Source organism: Herpailurus yagouaroundi, unplaced genomic scaffold, assembly GCF_014898765.1.
Source record: "Herpailurus yagouaroundi ecotype Mexico unplaced genomic scaffold, PumYag 77, whole genome shotgun sequence".
NCBI lineage: Eukaryota > Metazoa > Chordata > Mammalia > Carnivora > Felidae > Herpailurus > Herpailurus yagouaroundi.
In genome coordinates this window covers 25,829,950-25,853,627 of record NW_024412388.1, presented here as the reverse complement: position 1 = coordinate 25,853,627, position 23,678 = coordinate 25,829,950, and the positions used below count along the sequence as shown (strand labels likewise).

The 23,678-nt window shown below is 49.5% G+C and overlaps 1 protein-coding gene across 1 annotated transcript in view; it reads left to right on the top strand.

The window, feature by feature from the left end:
* The window catches only part of CSMD2 (CUB and Sushi multiple domains 2), a 553,689-nt gene that overhangs the window by 210,526 nt on the left and 319,485 nt on the right, over positions 1-23,678 (top strand). Inside the window, exon 6 of the mRNA XM_040455784.1 lies at positions 16,460-16,572. Coding sequence (XP_040311718.1) covers positions 16,460-16,572 — 113 coding nt within the window. The remainder of the gene's footprint in view (positions 1-16,459; positions 16,573-23,678) is intronic.

The following is a 23,678-nucleotide window of genomic DNA, read 5'->3' as shown; positions in this document are numbered from 1 at the left end:
CTCAAGCTTGTGCTTCACATGCTGCCTCCTCAGAACTGGTGCCTCCGAGGCCGATGGTTCCAGTGTATGGCCTCGGTTACTGAGCCTGATGAGAAAGCTGCCTAAGACTAGTCCGACCGCACTTACAGTCATTCCCAGGGCTCCGGGACTGACTTCAACATCCATCTTCTGTAAAAGAAATATGAAAATTGATGAGCGTCCCTAGTCCTGAATTTTATCCCCAGCTCTGCGACAAGGCGACTGGACTACTGACCAGCCCCTTCTTTCCTGTAAGCCTATGATTTCCTATCTGTAAAATGGGTGCTTTGGACTGGCCAAGAAAGACCCTCCGGGTGACATGCTTTAGTTTTATGGCTGCATTTAGGGGCCTGTAAAATATCAGATGCCAGCTGAGGCAGTCTGGGTTAGCGGTGGGGGCAGAGGGGTCTGGCCAGTGAGAACATTTCTCAGCCTAGTTAGCTTTTTGTGCTGCAGTCCTTTTTCCCAAGGGCCACCGCAGGTTGGCTCACCTGTTTGTTGGATTTGAGCTGGGCTACCAAGGGGAATGGGACATAGCTCCTCTCCGAGATGGAAGGACTTGGCTAACATCTATAAATATTAATCAGACTCTGCTCAGTCTCACAAAAACCCCAGCGGCTCATCTGTGCCTCCATTCATGACCTCCTACCCTTCTCATGATGAAAAGATCCAGAAGGATTAACCCCATGATAATCATCTGGAGCCTAACAGATCTAGGAAGACAAGGTGGTGAAAGGTAAAAGCTGTGGCCACCCTTTGGTGTCTGGGCCACACTCTCAACTTGAAGAGATGAAATGGGGACATTGTCTGGAGGACCTTAAGCACGGTCAACATGCCTGGATTTCTAAATCAATGCTATGTGTGTTGGTAGCTGAGACTTTCCAACCTTCTCCACCCTGCCCTTTTGCCCTGGGAAGGTGAGACCACATCAATGAGTCTCATGCCATCTGGCTTCCATTTCAGTTTGGCCAATGGGGACCCCAACAGTAGATCAGGGAGAGAGGAAGGTGAAGTCAGGACACTTATTCTGGCTCCCTCTTCACAGGTTCTCCGACCCGGGACTGAGGTCTTGGCTCCAACTAAGGGTCTTTTCCAAGTGACTGACTCCTTCTAGGTTCAGGAATTGCTCCCTCTGCTTGTCCTCTCCTGCCAAGGGTGGTAAGAGCTCAGCTTTTACTAGCCTCTGAGGACTCTGCTATGCCTGTGGCTTTCCTACACCTTGCCCTTCCCTTTGTAAAGAGCTTCTTTATTAAACACGCCTCAAATTCTTCTAATTTGAATGGCCATCTGTTTCCTACTGGGACCCTGACCGGTGTACCATGTTTCTGGCTTTCCACCATGAACAGCCATGAAGGTGGATAAATAAAGCAAGCGTGGGCACCAGTTCAGTGTCGAAGGTAGTGAGCTTCTCAAGGCCCAAGCACCCAGCAGTCACACAGCCCAGAATGGTCTGCAGGGGCAAACATGCCTGCCAGGGCAGTAGCAGAACAGGGCCAGATGGCCTCAATAGAGGCATCTAACAACACTTGTATTATGAGATGACCTCTAGGAAGGTTTATGGGTCTGGATAACCAGATCGTAAATATTTTCAACTTTGTGGGCCATATGGCTTCTATTGGAAGTACTCAACTCTACCATTGTAGCTCAAAAGTAGCCATAGACAATATATACACCAATGAGTGTGGTTATGCCCCTGATAAAACTTTACAAAAACAAGTAGTGGGCTGGAGGTCAGAAATCTGCTGACGCTGGTCTAAAGATATGAGTTCAGTGTTTTCTAACTTGTTAATTGCAGTTTACAATAGGAAATACATTTTACATCATGACCCATTTGTGCACATGCATAGTTCATTATATTTATATACTGCTTAATGTGTGCCAGTCTCTTTTCTAAGTGCTTTACCTACATCAATTGATTTAATCTATAACAACCGTGTGTGTGTGTATGTGTGTGTTGGAGGAGGTGCTATTTTTATCCCCACTGTAAAGATAAGGGTCTCTAAACACAGAGTATACAGAAACAAAAGCTTTATGAAACTATACTTACTATGTGTGTGATATACTCTTTTCTATCCTGTTATAGTTCCTGTTTTGTTATTTAAAGTGCAACCTGCAGACTGATCTCATGACCTACTTTGAACTGATTTGAAGAACACTATATAGGCAAGCTGAGGGGTAGCTCCTACTTTAGAGACTGTGAGATCCTCTTGACTTAGCAATGAATGGTAACGAAGTGGAAAGAGAACATGGCTTAGAGTCAGGGAGACATGAGTTCAAATGTTAGTTTTGCCGCTTACTAGCTGGGTCTAGCTTGTTACAACCTTATCAATAAAGAGCAATGAGGTGGTAACAAGGCAGTATGGAGCAACTAACGAATGATGAGAATAATGTACCCATGCCATGTGGGCTGGACGTAGGGACTCACTTCTAATGAATAGAGTGTGGAAAAGTTCAAATTGTGTCTTTCCAGTGGAGAAAACTGACAGATACCACCTTAATCAAATAACGATTATCTTTCCCCAATTCCATAACCCATGGTCTAATCATGAGAAAATGTTAGACCAGCCCAAATTAAGGGATATTCTACAAAATACTTGACCGGTACTCTTCAAACATGCCAAGGTCTTGGGAAAGCAAAGAAAGCCTGAGAAACTGACACAAATTAAAGACCAACTAGATTCAGTGTCTCAGTGCTATGGAAGATGTGGACAGGATTCTGGACCAAGAGAAAAGGCATTGGTGAAAAGACTGGAGAAATGCGAATGAAGTCTTCCATTGGGCTAACAGTACTGTACCAATGTTGATTGCTTAGTCTGGATACATGTAGCATGGTTATGTAAGATGCTAATGTTAGAGGAAGCTGGGTGATGGGTCTACAGGAAATTTCTGTACTATCTTTGCAACTCTCTTCTCACTTCAAAATAAAAAGTCTTTCGAAAATCTCCCCAGCTGACAGTAATGTGCACCCAGAGTTGAGATACCTTGACCCTTCTCTTCCAGAAATCTCAGGGCAGATTTGACCCTCAATTGTAGTGGCGTATGATCTTGGCATATCTTCTGTAACAGTGTTCCCCAAATTTGGGGGCATGCTGGAACCGTCTGAGGAGGTTTCAAAAATCCCAGTGCTCAGGCCACAAGACGAAGAGCAAAAGTACCAGGCTTGGGCATCTAGTAAATGCTCTGATGCTTCCTTCATCCCCCTCATGCCCCTCTTAGGAATCAGTGACTGCATATGCCCTCTGAGGAAGGTATTTGTGAGAAAAGTATCCTCTTGAGGAAGGATAGATACGATAACGGCTCCACAGAGATGTCCACATCTGAAACCCAGAAGCCCATGATTGTGTTATCTACCTTCCATGGCAAAAGAAAGTTTGCAGATGTGATTATGTTAAGGATTTGAGATGGGTGGATTATCCTGGGCTACCTGGATATGTAATCACGTGGGTCGCTATAAGAGGAAGGCAGGAGTGTCAAAAGTTTGAGATGGAGATGTGGTAACAGATGCAGATTATTAGATGCAGCACTGCTGGCTTTGAAGATGGAGAAAGAGACCACAAGCCAGGAAACGATGTGGCCAGAAGTTGGGGAAGGCTAGCAAACAGATCCTCCCCTAGAGCTCCAGAGAGCACAGCCCTGTAGACACCTTGATCTTGGCCCATCGATACCCATTTTGGACCCCCATCCCCCAGGATTGTAAGACAATCTGTGTTGTTTCAGGCCACTAAGTTTGTAGTAATTTGTTAAAGCAGCGAGAAGAAAGGAATATAGTATCTTTCTCATCCAGCTGATGGTCTGTAACATTTCCTGTGCTATTCTTAACCTCTGTTTGTGTTAATAAAGATGAAAAATTTATGCCACCGCTTATTGGATTAGTTGTGGGAGCAAGGAGCATGATCTACTCAATTTTACACACTTTCTTCACTCACTTGCTGACTCATTAAGTCACTAATTCACTCGTTTGCTTACCAATTAATTCACTCTTAGATTCTTTCAGTTCATTCACTCACTCATTCGCCACTCATGTACATGCACACATGCTCATAGGCACACACACATCTCAATAAATAGCTGTGAGTTGCTGGAGCAGTGTGACTGATTCTCTGATGGCCACTTATAAGCAGTAATTGAAGGACGGATATTGTCTTAGGAAAGGAGATGGTGGTAGAAAGAGGTATCTGAAATTTCCTGGAAGCCAGACTGGTGGGGAAGGCAGGGTTGTCAGCAGCTAGGCCTAGGCTCTTTGGCATTCACCTCATGCCAAGAACTGTTGCTCAATCGCATGTGACCATAATATTTTAATAATAATGATGGTAATGCTTTAGGTATATCATTGCCAGAAAAGCCTAGAGAGAGAGATTAATTTTTCCAAGGCCACACAGCAATGAGTGGCAGAGCCAGGCCTCAGGCTCTGGTTGGTTTGACTCTTAAGTCCATGTGTTTAGCCTCTACTGGGAGTCCCAGAACTCCTTGGCTGGGGCCAAGGAGAAGAGGAAGCCAGCAAGGAACAAGGCCAAGTATTGCAGGAGGAGGGCAGGTGGAAGGAACATAAGGTATCTAAATCTCAACACTTAAGGGATTCAAGGGAGACTTTTCTCATTTGGGTTGGAGGATCTCTCATTCCAGATGGATCTGGTCAGTTTATCCACAGTTCGTAGAATGCCCTGAGTCGAACAGGTAGACTGACCGGGGTAGCCCATAGAACCACACCAGCATGTGCAGGTAGGTCCACATGGAACGTGGGTCCACTACTGAGGACAAAGGCTGGTCAAAGCAGTGGACTAGTGAACAAGTAGACAGGAAATGGGACAGATGATCAGGCACAGGAATGGGATCAGCGTGGTGGGGGTCAGGCATACCTGCTTACCTCTGGCAGGATACAAAAAGGGAGGAGAGGATGAGATCTAGAACAAGACCAGCTTTGGGGAGATAATGCCCACAGTGAGCTGTGGATACCTCTCACAGGCCTTGACAAAGCCACTCTCTTATACCACAGAGTAGGAAGAGTGGTCACTGGTTTTTTTGGGTTTTTTTTGTTTTTTTTACAGAATGTGTGTGTGCAGGGGAGGAGCAGAGGGAGAGGGACAGAGAGAATCTTAAACAGGCTCCACACCCAGCCTGGAGTCCAACACAGGGCTCCATGTCACAACCATGTGATCATGACCTGAGCTGAAATCAAGAGTCAGACACTTAACCAACTGAGCCAGCAGGCACCCTGGTCCCTGATCTTTTTGTTCAGCCCCCCTGCCTCTTTCAATCACAATGAACATCTCTCATTTTGTTTGCCTAGCACCAATCCCTCCCTCCCTTTGAGCGCATTCCTTCTTTTGGAGAACGGTCCCAAACAGGTCTAGGAGGGGTCCGTTCCCTTGGCTCCAGGAGTGGGCACATATGCCAGCTGGACTAATCAGAGGCTTCCAGTGGGCTTTTTCTAATTGGAAGGGAAGGGATCTCTGTATTGTTTCTGGAAGTGAAGGTGTGAGGGTGAATCGGAGCTGCTAAGGGAGGCCATGGTTCCAGACTTAAGCATCCGCCATTCGCAATAGAGAGAATGAAGCCAGCAGACAGAGCATAATAGAGATAGGGCACAAAGAGTGGGGCCTTGTGGCATCTGGGTCCCTGGGTCTAGTCATCCCTGGGGCCAGCTACAGCTTGACTACAGAAGCCAATAATTTCTTCTCTATTCCAGGCTGATTTGATCTGGATTTCTGCCATTTGAAACCAAAAGTATTACCCCAGATGTGATGGAGATGAGCTATACGGGAAGACAGGAACTCTCTTCTCCCCTGTTTGTCAATTCTCTCCTTCCTATCTCCTTCCTCTCCCCTCGACTTGCTTGTGCTCTGCTGTACAAACAGCTGGACCTCTGGTTTGTTATTCAGAAAGTATACATACAACACTGGCACATTGTGGGCCCTTAATAATAATAGTGAATGCACTTTGAGCACTTGCTATGTGCCAAGCACTGTACTTAGAGCTTTTATACCTGTTATCTCTCTTAAACCTCCTATCAGCTCTATGAGGTGGGTGCTATTGTTATCCTTAGCAAATAGATGGGGAAACTGAGACCCAAAGCAGGTCAATTACCTGCCCACAGTTAGACAGCTGGTAAGTTTAGATCTGAGCCCTGAACCCAGACAGGTGCTTCCTAGAGCCCATGTGCCTAATCTTACCCCAGACTGCTTTCTTTCATGGCCCTTTGCCCATCAGTCTCCCTTCCTGCATGGAGACATGCCATGATCAAGAATATGTGGCTGTTGTGTCTTGAAGCCTGAGCAGGAGTTTACGAGCATCACCACATCACCCTGAATCATCACAATGCACTGTGAGACACACACTGGGAAAGAGAGGCTCAGAGAGATGCAGTCTCCCAGGGTCACACAGCCAATGGGTATGAAGCCGGCATCCAAATCCAGCAGCGTCTTGACTAGGACCCCTTGTTCACCGGCCTGCACATCCCTGAAATGTTTTAGGCCATACATCCTCTAGCCGACTGGAGGCTCATACCCTCAGCCTGGGCTTCAGAGCTGCCAGGATCTCAAGCAGGGCTGGCTAGCTGCCTTCTGGAGGGGGAGGGGCACATCGATGATGCTCAGGCTCAGAATGGCAGCCGAGTGGCAGGCAGAGGCTGGCGTGGGAGGCTCCTTGGTAAGCCATCTGCAAACGTTTCCTCTGGATGAGAAGTACTATCCAAATATAATCCCCAGAGGCCTCTGCAAGGTATAGATGGCTACCCTCCCTGAGAGGGGGACAGGTCCCTTCTCTGACTCATGTCTGCCAGTGACAGGTGGAAGATGGACAAGGTTGAGAGCGCAGGAGCTGGTGGAGGTCAAGCTGGGGCTGCCCAAGGAGGAGGGAAGGTGGCTGCCACCTGGAATGGCTACCCTGGGTGCCACAGAGTGCCTTGTCCTTCCCCTTTCCCTCCCCCCCCCCCCCTGCACTGTTCTATCACCAGAGTGGATGCAGGCAGCCTGACTTCTCCAGGGAAACCTAGGCCAGGCTACTCTGAGGTCTGCTTAATCCCTCTGTGCTCTGGAAGGTAAGGTTCAAGGCACTGATAAGATCCCATCCCTTCTCCCTTCAGACCAAAGCATGAGAAGAAAACAGTTCACATTTGCGAGGCACTTGCTGTGTGTCAGGCACAGTCCTGGACACCTTATATATACACAAGTTCACAGGACCCCCATTGCACAGATTAGGAAACTGGGGCCCAGAGGTTTTGGCACATACCCACATTTACACAACTAGTAAACAGCGGAATCCAGACTCAAATATAGGGCTGTGCTGATTCCAGAGGCCCGACCCTTAACCTTTGACCTCCCTAAGCCCATTGCCTCCGTGTAGGGGAACAAGACAAGTGATGACCCAGACAGGTGACATCTCCACCCAGGCAGAGACCTGAGGCAGGAAGGCGAGAGGGTCCAGGTAGAGTGTGAGTGTGCCTTGGTCCCCAGCCAGGCTCCCACGGCCTGCACCCCGTTCCTGGGCCAGGCCTGAAGGGGCAGGCTTTAACATCTTAGGGCATAGGACCATCAGGTCTCCAGGCCGGATCGCGGGTCTAACCTAGAGCAACAGAGGCACTGGCTGAGGGCAGGGGATGGCTGGCTAAGGGTTCAGCAGCAAGGCAGGGCAGAGACTGCTCTTCGATTCTGTCCCAATCAGACCGGAGCAGGACGGGGAGTAGGACAACGAATGTACAAGGCACATCACGTGTTGTAAGAGCAATGAAGCAGGGGTGGCAGCGACAGAGGTGCAGACAACGCCGCTGGGCCACTCCTTTGCCGTATCTCCTTTGCAGGGCCCCTCTTCGGCTAAGCCAGTGCAGGGTCCGATCAGCCGATTGGCCCCGCTTGGGTCACATGGCCACCCTGATCCAATCAGCTGCGGCCTGGGGGGCACGTGGTTCCGGTGGGACGCCTCATCTTTAAAGGCTTGTGGCTCTGCCTGATTTAGTCGCGGAGACAGAAAATGAGGGAGGCGGGCGTCCCCTGAAAGGTAGTTGAGGGCCTGCCACCAGCACCCTCGCCCAAAGCTTGGCCCCGGGCCGCACCTCCGTCTGCAAGACCCAGCGCCAATCTGCTCCGGGCAGCATCCTGAGCACAGCCTCTGCGCAGAGACAGGAGACGCCCCACGCCGCAGCCCTCCTAGGTCAGCCGCTGAGTCCGGAACGCAAGGAACGGGCGCCCCAGGCCACTCCCAGACCTTCTCAAGGTGCCATCCCCAACACACAAGCCCCAGGGGCGCTCACCCGCAGGTGTTGACACCCGCATCCCAGGAGCCCTGCCCCTGGCACTCCAGGCCTCAGATACACGTCCTCCAGGGAGCGGTGCTTCTGGAGGAAAAGCGTTTACCTGATGTAGTTTGTGTGGGTTCCCCGGAGCTAACAATTAGCTGAGCAGGGAAGAGCCCTGATAATTTGTGGGGTTTATTGAGTTGCTTCTGGGGGGAGAAGGAACATTTGCCCACATTGATTACCAGACTTCGCTGATCCTGCCCTGGGGATATGTCAGGACGGGAAGAGTCCCCCAGAAAGGTACCAGCAGCTGCCAAGTGAATGGGGAGCACAGTGAGGGCTGAGGGACCAAGGGGCTGGGGCGGCCTGGCTTCGTCTTCGTGGGAAACGGAGATGAAACCCAGCCTGGCCTCAGAGGCTCTCCCTACTGTCTCCAGGCTCACCTGCTCGCCTGCCTTTCTCCCCACATATGCCCTCCTCTTTCACCGGCAGGATCTCATTCATTCGTTCGTTCATTCAGGCGTTCCTTCTTCTAGTGAGTGGTATTGACCGAGCCCTTTCCATGTGTTAGTTTTCCATGCAAGGTACTGAGGAAAAAACTTAAGTAGTAAGAAATGGCTCTTGTCTTCAGACAGCTCACAGTTTGGGGGGTGAGGCAGACCCCTGGACGATGCTTGGTGAGACAAGTACCAGGGTAGAGGAAGTGCAAAGAGTCACAGATACACGGGGGCAGCCAACCAGATTCTCTGGAGCCAGTGGCTGTAAGATCCCACCTGAAGGTAAGGAAGTAGCTAGAAAAAGGATTGGGGGTGGATCAAAGGGGACAGGGAGAATTTGGCAAGGAGCTGACCCTGTGTCGAGAATGCTGTAGATGAGATCCATACATAGTGAACCTTTAGGCCTAGGAGTCCTCTGAAGTCCTCCTCAATTAGGATTTTAAGATTAGTTGATTCCCACTCTCCTGATAGCCAAGGGGATGTAATTAGAACAGATGCCCCACTATTGAAAGCAAGAGGCCGCCCTTCCTTCCTTCCTTCCTTCACAAAGCACGGATAATAAAAGTGCTCAGTACTTCGCCCTCTCCACCAGAGCAGCTCCCTGGGGTGGCTGGCACTCCCACGGCCTTGCGAGATCTTCCTGACCGATGCCTTGTGGCACGTGAAGTGCCAGCTGCCTGCTGGCCGTCTCCCACCCCCACCCTCAATGCCCATGCACCTCATGCTCCCACCAGCTGAGTCTTGCACTTTCTGAGAATCAGATGGGTCTGTTGCCAACTCTCTTGGTGCCAGTCATACTTGTTATTGTAATTATGTGATTTAAATTAAACATCACATAAGCTGATGAAATATGAGTGTGAAAGGAAATAGAGTTGCATCTATGGAAACTAAATTGAATGCTTTGGAATGACTCCATGAAGGAGAATCTCTAAAAAGAATTACTCCCTCAATATTAGGTGTGAGTGACTGAGACAGTTGCAACCCACTGGGTCAGTTCCATTGGGGCAGGGACCAAGTCCATCTTGCTCACTGCGGCCTCCCCAGTGCCCCACACAGAGCCTGGCACATTGTAGGTGCTCAATAAATACGTGTTGAGTGAACATGCCGTAGAAGAATTAAACATGGTGAGCAATGAACTGTGGGTGTAGTTTATATAAGGCAGACAGTGTGGAGAACAAAACCGTGGTCAAAGGAAAGACCTTGGTCCTACATTAAATGGATTGACGAGTAAATGTGCATTTAGGTATTTGCACACTATAATGAAATGCTTTAGCTGTGTATGTGTTCTTATGCCCTCCTCACAAATTACTCTTTACCAACCAACTATGTCATCTTCAAGGCTTCAAGGTGTTAGTAAATGTTTCTGTAAAGGGTGAGATAAATAATTTGGGCGTTGCGGGTTACAGTGTCTGTCACAGCTACTCGACTCTGCCGTTGCAGCATAAAAGCAGACAAATGTAAATGAATGATCATGGTTGTGATCCAATAAAACTTTATCTACAAAAACAGACAGCAAGCTCTAGTTTGCCAACCCCTGTTCTAAGGAATTGATTTGTTCTTTGTGCCAGGCACTGTGTTGTGTTGCTAGACATATCAAGATAAAGGAAATCCTGTCCCAGCTTTTACAGAGCCTGGCTTCTAGTTGAGAGATGGTTGTGAGTTGGGGTATCGGCATGATGGTAAGGGCTTGAGCGTGGTGCGAAGGGGTCACAGTGAAGGCAAATGCTTCTCCCATGAGGGCAGGGAAAGAGAGATGTGGAAAAAATGAGGCATTTGGTTATGTTTATGTGATGGGTGATATTTTCCCAGGTAGTCAGGTGGAGTGACAGGAAAGGACACTGCAGATAGAGGGAGTAGCATATGCAAAGGCATGGAGACATGGAAGAAGCTGGAGCTCGAAGTGGGTGTCACTGGAGAGGGAAGGCATGAAAAAGTCTAGATTTTATGATATTGGAGCTGGTGGGCCTCTGCTTCTGGGTTTCCAGCCAGGCGGGAACTTGGGAAGATCTCCCCACAGAGTACAGAGATGGACTGGGGGCAGAGGACAGATCAGAAGGCTGACTCAGTAGTCCAGGTGAGGATGACAAGGTTGTGAGGCCCAGAAGACTTGGCCATGGAGGGCAGGGACAGGAGGAGTTAAGAATGATGCTTGGGTTGGGTGACCAGGAGGATGGTGTGGATTACGGGGAGAAAGAACACTGGGGAGCTAGACTGATTGGCAGAAGCTTGGGTTTGTTCAGACAAGCCCCCAAACATCCAGGTAGGTAGCTGGGATTTGAATCTTCATACCGTGGCTCAGCTACTCAGAGCTGCCTGAACAAGTGAGGTGGGTAGGCACTGCTGAGAACCAGAACCTTGAGATGTCTTTCCAAAGACAAGTCTAAAGACTCAGAGACTCTGGCAGTCCATATCCAAAGGGGAACTTCATTCATCCTGGGCATTTGCCCGATTCCAGGAAAGTGTGTAACATCCTGGGTTTGTCTAAGGAAAAGCATTTGTTTTGACATAGCAAGAATCCTAGGTATTTGGCTAAGGAAAACTGATACTGAAATCATTGGTGATGAGAATGGGTGTGTCAGGGCTGAGTCAATAAAGTCTCACTTCAGAAATGAGAGGTGGCTTGGCGGGGGGGGGGGGGGGGGCCCGAAAGGGTTTCCAACAAAGGCCTTGGTGTCCTTTGCTCACTACCATCAAGGCATCCAGAGGGTTTCCCTGGTTGCATCGTGGTGCCCTCTCCATCCCCCAAAGAGGAAAGCAGATGGCAGGTGGGGAAGGAAGAGAGTTTGGGAGTGGGGATAAAGTGGCCAGCACCTCCTATATTTCACATTCTCCCCAGCCACCTTTGTGGTTGGAAGGTTGTTCGACCCTAGGATGCAAAGAGTCTTCAACCCTGAGTCAAATCCAGGCTGTGCACATAGCTTAGCTAAGAGATAAAGCCCATAGGAGCTGCTCTGGAACACGGAAGCCAGATGCCACTGCCTGAGGAGTGGTGGCTGGGCAGAGAAGGGGACATTACAGTGGAATCTGGTAGATTTCAGGCTTTGCAAAGACTTCCCATATCCAGGGAACAAGTGGGAGTGGCACCCACTGGCAAGCACAGTGCCTTTTATACAATGTGTGCTTGGTGAGTAAATGAATGAGTGAATGTTCTCCCGAGGATGTCAGTTTTCAGGAATACTGAAATCTACGGCAGAATCTTCTAGTACTCCCCCTCAGATTACAGGTAGGCAGTGATTCCTTGCAGACTCACTGTTTTCATCTCTGCGCCCCAACATCCTAACTGTAGAAGAAGCTTCTTAAGAAGAAATGCTTTCCATGAAGTCTGCTCTGAGCTGTCCTATTACCAAGAGAAGAACTTAGAGCTTTCTGGAGGGGAATTCAAAGCCACTTTTCCCATAATCAACTACATGCATTAAAGGGAGCGTTTGTTTTTTTGTTCTCCCCAAGCCAGATTCCATTAATGAAGCCCCATTTAACGGAAGTCAATTTACCAAAAAGAAAAAAAATTGAGTGTAATTGCTTAAATACATTTTATGCTGTACTGCAATAGCAATTTCCTGGGCGAACTTGGAATTCCCAAGGCCCCCCAGAGTGAAGTTAATGTGGACAGAAAGGTTTGGAGGGGAGAATCTCTCTTTGTGTTTCTCTCCTTTAATTATGATTCTAAGAGGGAGCAGAATTAAAGAGGATCCTGGGGGGAAGCGGGAGGGGAAGAAAAGAAAAAGAATGGAATTCAGCCTAAACTGTTCCACCGCCTTCCTTCATGCTTGCATGTATGTGGCAGTATACAACACAGTGGCTGAGTACATAGGCTCAGAGTGGAGTGGTTTGAGTTTGACTGCCACCTCTGCCATTTCATGGCTGTGTGACCTTGAACAAGCTTCTTAACCTCTCTGTGCAGTCAGATGGTACAATGGGAAAGGGCAGACAGAGCAACAAGTACAAAGACAGAGAAGCACAAAAAAGCAATGTGTGTTCCACTACAAGTAAGGTCTTCTGTTTGATTGGAGATGGTGTGTGTGTGTGTGTGTGTGTGTGTGTGTGTGTGTGTGTGTGTTTGCACATTTACACGTGTGCTCAGGGAAGGAAGGCAGGCAGGAGTCAGACCAGGAAGACTTCACCAAGAAGGTGACATTTGGTCAAAAACTTAGAGGAACTGAGGAGGTGAGCCACATGGACATCTGGGAGAAGAGCCAGCTAGCAGGTAGAGAGAATGTCAAGTGCAAAGGCCCTGAGGCCAAAAGAGGTCTGGCCAGCTTTGAACCGAAGCAGGCTCCAGGCTCTGAGCTGTCAGCACAGAGCCCGATGCGGGGCTCAAACTCATGAACTGTGAGATCATGACCTGAGCCTAAGTCAGACACTCAATTGACTGAGCCACCCAGGCATCCCTAAAATTACCCATTTTAAATGTTTTCAGAGCTTTGACCAACATGTACTTCCCACATGACCACCATCTCCTTCAAAATACAGAACATTCCCATGACCCCAGAAGGTTCCCATGGGGATCCCCACCTGTACCTCTCACCCCCAGCTCTGGCATCTACTAATCTGCTTTCTCTTCCTATCGATGAGTCTTTTCCAGGGTTTCGTATAAATGGAACCGTACAGTATATACTTTTTAATCACCCAATATAATGCTTCTGATAGCTCCCTGTGTTGTCGTGTGTGTCAGTGATGTTGGAGAGTTTCCAGTGGGGCACGGCACCATCCCAGTGGCAGAGTCTGATGTGATGACTCCAACATGTAAGCCCCCAATTATGGGATAGTTGCCAGGAAAACTCTCACATATGCGTTTACGTCCAAGGAGGCAGGAGCAGAACAGAGTAAAGATGTGTAGGCAACACAGGGCCCCAAGAGTTTAAGCCTTGGGGGTGAAGAGTTACCAGGAGTCCTCAGGGTGGGTAAAGGTGTGGGAGAGATGGACAACGGGTGTCCCTCAGAGCTTCTCCAGGCTGCACGCTTGGGGCTAAAGCAGGTACTGGGACTGGAGAAGCCTCACTGGCTTCCACTTACCATAGTCGTGATCATGACTTCTCATCCTGCTCTGGGACCCCGGCACCCTCCCCACATCCCATTTTGCAGTAAACATCCTTTGGTTCTGAATTATTCAGGTAAATTCTCCCTATTTCTACTTCCCTTATGTAAATAGTCCCCAAGCTTTGTCATTGATACAGAATTGAACTTGGCCTGGGGGGGGGGGGGGACCCACAATACTGTTTGTGGCTCCTTAGAAAACTTCAGTGACTCAGACTGTAATAAACTATTTTAAATGGGATCTGGTGAAATACAGTAATTGGTTTCTATAATAGCTCTTACCAATGGTAATATGGGTTATATTATTAGAATTTGGTGTGTGTCAGCATTTTCATTACAGTAAAAACTCAGTTTTGCAGGGTATGAAGCTCCTTGGTTATTTCCTTTGTTTAATACACATTTATGGGGACCCACCATGCTGGATCTCTTCCATTTGCCCCCTCCAGATCCTCTCCCCAACCTTTTCCACTCTGTTCCATATCTAGGAAGACTTAGCTATAGGGCTGTATCAATATGCTCCTTTGCTTCTGGCTTCTGATTGGGATAAATCAACAGAAGCATCATTAGGAGGTTGGAGGAGGGGAAAGAGGAGAGTGAGTTCTGGGTCTGCATTCTTTGCCCCCTCCTAATGGGACTTAAACACCCAAGATCTAGGTCCTGTGTGGTGACCCTTTGCATGCAGCCTTCTTTTTCAGGGATAATCATTTCCTCTCCAGGCTCCTAAGTGGTAACAAGCAACAGCCTACTGCCCCATCCCTGGTGGTTTCCCCACTTTTTTGATAAAGAGTCCATTCATTGAACTGCTGGAATTATTCTCCTATGACTGTGCCATCTGCTTTCTGTTGGAATCCTGATTTGCCTGCTTTGTACCAACCAGGGTGCTAGATGCTTGGTACAAGGACGAAGAATAAAAATGACAAAGAATAAAATAGCAGCTGCCATTTACCAAAAGCTCTCTATTTCCCAGGGACCATGCTAAGGCCTTTTTTTGTGTGTAGCATCTCATTTAATCTTTGCAACTCTTTGAGGGAATGGTTATTATTGTCCCCATTTTACAAAGTCACAGAGAGTTGAAGTAATTTTTGTAAGATAACGCAGCTCATCCCTCCAGAGCCCGGTCTTCTTCACCATCAGACTACAATGCCCTCCTTGAGGAGTTACCTTAGGGAGACACCCACCTAGATGATGAATCATAGGTGCTATGGCATCACAGAGGAGGAAAAGGAAAATGCCGTTTCTTGAGCTAATGTGTGTTAGATACTGGGCTAGGTTCTTTGCCCATAGGCAGGTCTCACATTTCTTCCCACAGGCGCTTCAGGCTGGGCTTAGTATTCTCATTTTTCAGAAAGGTTCAGTAACTCGTCCTAGGTCACACTGGTACTAAGTGGTAGAGCCTAGATCTGAACCCAAATTTGTGTGGCTTCCAAGCCAAGGAGAGTAGGAAAGGCTTGCCCCAGGATGTGATGTTTGAGGGCTTCCTGAAGTCCTCTCAGGCAACATGGGTGGTGCAGGAGAGAGGGCTCTGGGTGGGTGCATTCCAGGCAGAAAAGGCAAAGATGTTGTAAAGGACAAAGCATGCATGCTTAGGAGATGTCCTCGATAGGGTGTCCCCGCAGGGGTGGGAGCAGGCAGGAGGGAGGTGTGAGGCTGCCGGGGGGCGGGGGGCAGGCATCGCTATGCTTTATACCTGATTCTTATGTGGGGAGGAAAAGAGGGAAGACACCAGTGCACAGGCCAGCTCAGAGGCTGTGGGGTAGAGGAGGGAAGACAGAGGGGATTCCTGGGGTGCAGAGAACAAGCACAAGGAGGGGGGCTTCACAGCTTAGCCTGAGTGTGGTGGAGAGGGCCAGCACTGAGCAGAGACTCATTCCAGCAGGGGAAAAGGTGGAAAACTTGAAAGGCTATTCTTGTATAGGCACTAGGGAGCTGCTGAAGGTTCCTGTGCTCCAGGAGGAAGGGTCTGGTGGACTTGGAAGTTGGCTCAAGATGGCAGTTGGTCAAGAGGCTGGGGTAGTGACCAGTGATGGCAGGAGAGATCCTGGTGCCCCACCCCCTGGGCTGGACTGGCTGGAATCCAGAAGAAGCTAATTTAAGGGAGGGGGAACAGACCTAGCATGGATGGGGAGGCGTCTTATGGACGCAACAGGAATAGGGGAGGAGCCAAAGGAGACCCGGGGCACAGTGAGTGACCTTAGAATGGGCTCTCACAGCACTGTAGGGCCATACTGCCTGAAGTGCCTTTCTCTGGACTCCTTGGGGGGTCTGTGGGGCTCACTAGGGGTAGCTGGTCCTGTACCTGGGGGTTGTAGGCTGGACTTTTGCTGGGGGATCAGGGTCTTGGGTACAGGTGGGTATGTGGACATCAGCTGGGAAGGCTGGGCCTCTCTTCTGCCTGTGGTCTATTGCCCAAGGGAGTGACACTTGTCAACACCCCTGGTGGGGGGAGGGGGTGGGCCTCTGCTCCTGGCCTGAAGGATCCACTGTCTGCACAGCATCTCAAGGCCCCTGGGAGAGCCTGCTGAAGTCCCTCAGGCCCCAGGTTTCTGGAGGGCGGCCTGGGTGGCCCAGCCCTTCCCTCCTGCCCCAGGCCTGGGCAGAGGCCCTAGCACCATGGGAAGTGGGGACAATGGATGCTGGCCCCTGCCTCACCGCTATCCCCGCCCACTTGGTGTCCCCACAGGTTCACCGGAGCCAGCCTCCCGGCCCCCGTCATCAGCAGCAAGAACTGGCTGCGGCTGCACTTCACCTCTGACGGCAACCACCGGCAGCGTGGCTTCAGCGCCCAATACCAAGGTAGGCGGGGACTGCCGAGCCTCCTCAGCGGGCCGCAGACATGAGTCCCGGGGAGCTCATCCTGTCCCCAGACTGGGTCCAGCCTGACTGCAGGGAGGACATACGTCTCTTGTCCTGTTCATTTGCAACCCGGGGCCTCCACATCAGCAGCTCTGCAGCTGCCATGGTGGCCGGCTGCCCGAGGCAGTGATGCTGCCCTGAGCTGCCCCTCCCCAGGCCCCTCTTCGAGCCAGACTCCTCATAGTAGTTACTACCGAGTGCCTTTGAAGAGCCAGGCTATGTGCTGGGCACTTGACAAACGTCGTCTCATTTATCCCCCATCATTCCAGAGTAAATGCCATCACTGTCCCCATTTTATGGGCAGGGAAGTAGAGGCTTGGAGAAAATAAGCCAGTTTCCCAAGGCCATCTGAACTCCTCCCTTTTGACTCCAGAGCCCAAGCTCTTAACCGGGAGAGTTTAGCCTACACTGGTGTAAAGTGGGAGAGGAGCCATATTCCAGCTCTGTTTTGTGTTAGTGTTACGTAGAACACGACTGTATTGGCACACCCACGGGCAGAGGGGCTGCAGGAGTGCTGGAGCTTAGGGGTTCAAATCTGCGAAGAGCTGCCTGGCAGCAAGGGATCGGACCAGGAATGGCAGGTGGAAATCGCAGGCAAGCAGATTTGTGCTCCAATCCTGAAGAATTTGCAAACCCAAGGCAGGGAGCTCTTGGGCACTGGAGGAGATCCAGAGTCCACTTGGTGTATGGGAGCGGATGAGGGCATCCCTCTCAACCTTGAGTTTACTCGAAGCACACAAAATTAATAAACACCAAGGGTGGGCTTTCTAACTTGCTCATTAAGCCCTTAACTACTACCATTTATAGGCTGATGTTGGTTCTGATTGATTCAACAGCAAACTTGTATTGCACACCTATTAAGCATAAGGCCCTGGGGAATAAAAGGAGGGGTGAGTTTGTGTCCTGAGTGAGTGAGTGAGTGCGGAGTGAGGCATATTGGTAGTGTGCACAGAATGGGACAAAGTAGGCCTGATAAAAAGCAAGAAGTGTCTTCCCACGAGGGTGTGCTGGGGTAGGAGCACCGATTCTCAGGGTGGAGGGGGTGGCTGGCCCCCTCCCACCCCACCTCGCAGGCTGTGGTTCCGGACAGCACCAGCCCATCACTCACCTGGGTGGGGCAGGGGCAGAGTGGAGCCCCTGCCATGAGGCCAGGCTTTCAGCGGGAAACTAGGATAAAAGCAACGCTGCAACTAGAAGCATTACCTTTAGAATCTGGACCTTTCATAAACAGCCTCCTTTCCTTAGCCACCTGTGAAATATTTACAAAATAAACGTAAAAACAGAGTGGCTGGGTGGCTCCGTGGGTAGAGCATCCGACTCTTGGTTGCAGCTCAGGTCATGATCCCGGGGTCGTGGGATCGAGCCCTGAGTCGGGCTCCATGCTGTGCAGTTTCTCACAGAGTCTCCTCTAAGTCTCTCTCTCTCTCTCTCTCTCTCTCTCTCTCTCTCTCTCTGTCTCTTTCTCTTCCTCTGCACCATGCACATGCTCTCTCTTTATTAAACAAATAAATAAAAATGAAGTAAAAAAAAAAAACGAAATCAAAAACCAACCTGATCTGGCGAGCCTCACAAAGCCTCACTCTGAGAGCTTTCCTGGAGGCATTTTTCCACTGCTGATGTTGGGCTTCTGTGAGTGAAGCCCCTGCCTGGATCTTTTCATTGTATTTTCCAAAATAGAAAAGCAGAGACGAGTGTCATCAGTGCGTCTGATTAAGTAGGTGCCAGTGTTTCTACTGTTTCAGGTTCCCGAGGGCCTGTTTGCCGTGGTCATAGGCCACAGCGTAAGGCCAGGCAGTGGGCAAAGAGAACCCAGACACAGAAGCCTCTAGATCAGCACGCTTGCTGTGCACCAGGCCCTGTACTGGGCACTGTCCACACTGCCCCCATGTGGGCCTCCCCACAGCACAGTGACAAATGTGTTTTTGATTCCCACGTTTCGGGACACCTGGGTGGCTCAGTCGGTTAAATGTCTGACTCTTGATTTTCAGCTCAGGTCATGAGATCATGGTTCGTGAGATCGATCCCCAAGTCAGAGTCTGTACTTGGAGCCTGCTTGGGATTCTCTCTCAGTCTCTCTCTCTCTCTCTCTTTCTGCCCATGTGCATGTGTGTGTGCTTGCTCTGTTTCTCTCTCTCTCTCTGAAAATAAACATTAAAAAAAATACATTTTAATTCCCACGTTTCAGCTGAAGCAGCGGAGGCTCAGAGAGGTTGTGTAACAAGCCCAACACACACAGATCACACAGGCTGTAAGTGGGGAAGCTTGAATTCATTCACAGGCTTGTGTGAGTTTTCTGCAAACCCAGAGGGCCATCTCTTAATGGTGTTTTGAGTTCCTTATCTTTCCTATTCAACTGGTGGCTTTTCAACTATGTTTTGTTAATCTCATCCCACTGTAAAGAAGTACATTTTCTATCACAACCCAGTACTCACATCTATCTATAGAACTAAAAGGAAAATGTCACCAAGTGGTATTTATCCTTACTAAGCGTGATGCACCCTGAAAACTTCCAATTTTTAATGTTAACTGCAACCTGTAAATTAATTTCACAAGGCTATAGCAGGGAAAAACCCACAATCTGAAAACCTGCTTTACTTACGAACTTCTCAAGAGGAGGCCCTATCCTGTCCTCTCTCTGTGTCCCTTAATACAGCCCCAAACGAGGTTGTACATTCATATGTGTCAGTGTTTACAGAGGGCTTTCTAGGTTTCAAGCACTTAGCGTTTATTACTTCATTTAGCGCTAACAGCAAGTGTGTGAAGGAGGAACTACCCTTGGCCCCATTTTACAGATGAGGAACCAGGGTTTCAGAGAGGACTCCTGACCGGCTCCAGGTCTCATCGACGTAGTGTGGGAGGCAGACTTGCACCCCGGCAGTATTTGTCTGCAGCTGGCGTGCTTATATACGGGGGCTTAGATATTGTGTTAGTAAGTGATTTTACTCTGGGAACTTCTTTTTCTAGTGTTTACCATACTGAGGGCACATAGTGCAAAACGCATACAGTAATCATTTAGTAACTCAACTGAGGACTCAAGCAGGGTTCCTTGACCTCAGCACTATTGACTTAGTGGTGTGGGTAGTTCTCTGTTGTGGGGGTCATCCAGAGCATTTGGGGATGTTTAGCGGCATCCCTGGCCTCCATCCACGAGCTGCTAGATGTCAGTAGCATTTCCCCACAACACGCGTAGTCATGATAACCAGAAAGTTTCCCCATGTTGCCAAATGATCCTTGCATACAAAACCACCCCCGTTGAGAACCACTGCCCTGAGGGAAAGGAAACTTTGGAATGACTACAATAATCAAAGTTTTTCAGCTTGTAAATACAGCACAAAACCATGGCAGAGATAGCTTTTAGTCAGGGGACTAGCAGGAAATAGAAGGCATACTGCCTGGCTTTCACCGAAGAGGGTTTAGTGATGGGACCCTTTACAAAGGATAGGATGGAATTAAGGAACACGCAGGGATGATGAGGCCCTCGGGCACCACGCAGCAGGGAGGGCTTTGCCACAACTGGGAAAGGCCAGAGGGAGTAGAAAAGGCACTACCTGGCAGAACTGAGGAGCCTGACCACTGCCAACCCACTGCAGGAAGAGGGGGCCAGGAGTCAGTAACCAGAGCAGGAAGAGGGGCCAGAATCAATAAGCAGAGCAGGAAGAGGGGCTAGAATCAGTAACCAGAGCTGGAGGAGGGGGGCAGGAGTCAGTAACCAGAGCAGGGAGAGAGGGCCAGAATCAGTAACCTGATCTCTCTCTTCTCCCTCTCCCTCAAGTCTGCTGTGCCTCCCATCTGCCAACCCAAAAGGAGCCAGGAATACGGAACAGAGTCCCTGCTGTATGGGCCTGCTGTGTGCCCTGGGAGACTATGAGCCTTCCCAGCAGGACCCCTTGCCATAGCAGTCCACAGAGGTCAGGCTTCTGGCACAGAGCAGGCCAGAGAGGCGTGAGGACTGGACCTGGGGAAACAGCAGCACAGGGTCAGTCTTAACGGTGTTCAGCTTTATGGCATTAGAGTCTCAAGTGCTTTATGGCACTTCAGAGCTAATAATTACAACCCCCAAACTGTATCGGTGGACAGTTCTTTTCTCAGAAAACAAATCATAAGTTGAACGAATAAACAAATAACCTGAAACACGGTGCATTCCATTCCTGTCTCGGTCCGGTCAGAATTTAGGGCTATTCCTGGACACACACGATCTTGACTACGACTACAGGGAACCAGGGCATCAGGGCTCTAGTGTGACTGTGCCTCAAGCCGGCTGTCAGAAAGCAGGTGAGCGTGTTGAATTTAACAAGCACTCTTGTGTGACACCAGTACCACGTGGAAGAAGAGAAAGGTGGACATGGCCAGGCCACGCTCTGCTCTCAAGGAGGACAAGTTAAAGAGAGGAACAGGCATAAATCTAGAAGTTGTGGGCAGCAAGATAAGAGCTGTAATTGAGGCCCAGTGAAGGGTTCTAGGATAAGAGATAAAAGAGCAATTAGTTTTGCTGGAAGCGCTTAAAGAGGTCAAAAAAAAATGTAGCAGTGACATCAGTATGGGCCTTGGAGAGATGCCACGCAGACCATGAGGAGCAGTCCAGGTAGAACGGAGGCAAGAGAATATGAAAGCGCTGAGTCTCAGGAACCCCAGACACCTGTGTGCGTCTAGAGTGGAGTTGGTCAAGGACAGCCTGCAGGCCAGATGCAGCCATCTGTTTTTAAAGATTGAAGCAGAAAATCAGAAGAAGAATATTTCATGACACATGACAACTGTATGAAATGCACATTTCAGCGTCGGTAAATAAAGGTTTATGGAACACAGCCTCATTCATGTACGAATTGTCTGTAGACACAGTAGTGCCGGCAGGCCAGAGTTGGGCAGTCTGCAGCTGAGACAAGATGGCCCACAGCCTAATACACCTGCTCCCAGGCCTTTCAATGAAAACATGTGCCGACTGAGCATGAAGCCTGCTGTCCAGGACACAGGTCAGCAGTGAGGGCAGGGGGCTCTGGGGTCAGAGAGGGAGGCAGGGGTCACACTGTGAAAAGCTGCCCTGAAGACAGGGGATCAGAAGTCTTGAGCAAGAGGGAGATGTGATCACATTTTATTTTAGGAAGATCTTTCATTGCTCTCGGATGAAAATGAGAGGACAATTGAGAGCCTTTGGGAATTTGGAGACTACAAGGATCCAGGGTTTAGGCAGAGGCAGAGGCAGAGGGAGACCAAAAGAGGCCTTCCCATGGTCACTTTCCTGGACTCGTTAGATCCGGGAGTGACAGGGGTGGAGGAAGGAGGCAGAGGACTCAGGCCTGAACCTTTGGTTTCTAGCCTGAGTGAGCGGGTAAAAAAATGAGGCTATTAACCAAGGTGGTATAGGGTAGAGGCAGAAGAGAGTGGATTTGCTTGGGACACGTTGATTCTGGGACTGTTGGCATTTCAGGGGCGGGGTGGGGGGGCTGTCTAGTAGGAAGCTGGCTGGTCTGTCAGTCTGTAGCTCAGACAAGGGTCTGTGCTGGAGAGAGAGATGTGAAGACTCAAGGCAGCATGGAGTCAGAGGCCACCGATCCCCTCTCTGGGCAGGAGACCTCCTCATAATGATTGTAACTTGACAGAGGCAAGCCCAAAAGAGTGGTTTGCAAAGTGAGTTCCCTGGAGGCCAGAGGGGTTCTCCCAGCAGCTCTTTTGATAGGGACTGTGTGGGTGGGGCCTCGGGTTCACCCCCCACACCACCAATGTTAACCAGAGCCATTGCTCTTTGATTTGTTTTGCGTAGTAAACATTTACCTAAGAGCGTAATCATAGGCTCCTGCACCAGAAGTGTTTGGCAACCACAGAAATCACAGTTGCTTCCAGTTCTGGGAGACCACTGAGGTTATGTAATCAATCCTTCTGCCTCCAGGCGAGGGCTATTTTCAGTCCTTCTCAGAGCGTTAATTGCTTTCCTGCTTTTTCTTTAAGCCTACAAGGAACGGCAGTGAGAAGAGCCTTTCTTAAATGCCCCCAGTGGTCAATGATCACAACTGGTGAGGGTCTTCCCTGGCAGAGAGGGCAGCACACTGCACTGTTGCCCTGCTGGTCTGCAGAGAGGGAATAATATTAACCCCATGGGTCTACTGGCGATTAAAAGGAGACCCTGTCGGGGCGCCTGGGTGGCGCAGTCGGTTAAGCGTCCGACTTCAGCCAGGTCACGATCTCGCAGTCCGTGAGTTCGAGCCCCGCGTCGGGCTCTGGGCTGACGGCTCAGAGCCTGGAGCCTGTTTCTGATTCTGTGTCTCCCTCTCTCTGCCCTTCCCCCGTTCATGCTCTATCTCTCTCTGTCCCAAAAATAAATAAACGTTGAAAAAAAAAAAATTTAAAAGGAGACCCTGTCGCAATATCCGGCACATGGCAGGTACACAGGAGATGGAACCCTCAAGCCTCAGACTCCACCGGTCACCAGTCTCCCTGTTATATGGGGAAGCCCTTGTGCAGTGAGAGATTGAGCTGGCGGCTCTGGCTTCTCAGACTTGGGCTCTTTGCTGCCACTCTGAGGTGACAGTCATTGTCTACTGCCTCCCCCCCCCCCACCCCCACCCTTCAGCCAAATCCTAGCCCTACTCTGCTGTCCCACCCACTGCCTATCTTGTCAAGTTAACTCTGGTAACCAGCAGTTGGGAGATATTCCACAGTAAGAGAATCGGCCCCTCTGCTTTCTAGAAGTCCAACTCCAAATCTTAATTGTCTGCAGAATAAACTTGTCCATTGGAAACCAATTTGCATTTATCGAGATGCTTTTTGTAGTAACAAACGAAAGCTTCTGTTTTCCACATGAACTTGTCTTTTTCTTGCTTGTGACTGAGTTGTAGTCTCAGACCAGAGCAGAAGTGCCTCGGGCAGCCTGTGGTCCACACTGAGACTCTTCCTTCCTATTCCTGTCCACCAACTAAGCTGCTAAACCCTTGCTAGCCTCATTTTTTAGGTTCTGTGCCTCCAGGGCCTCTGAACAAATCACAGGGTTGTTGCTACCAGGCTCAGGAGCCCAGAGCTTGGGGTCTATGAAGCCAAGCTTCTAAATTCAGTCAAAA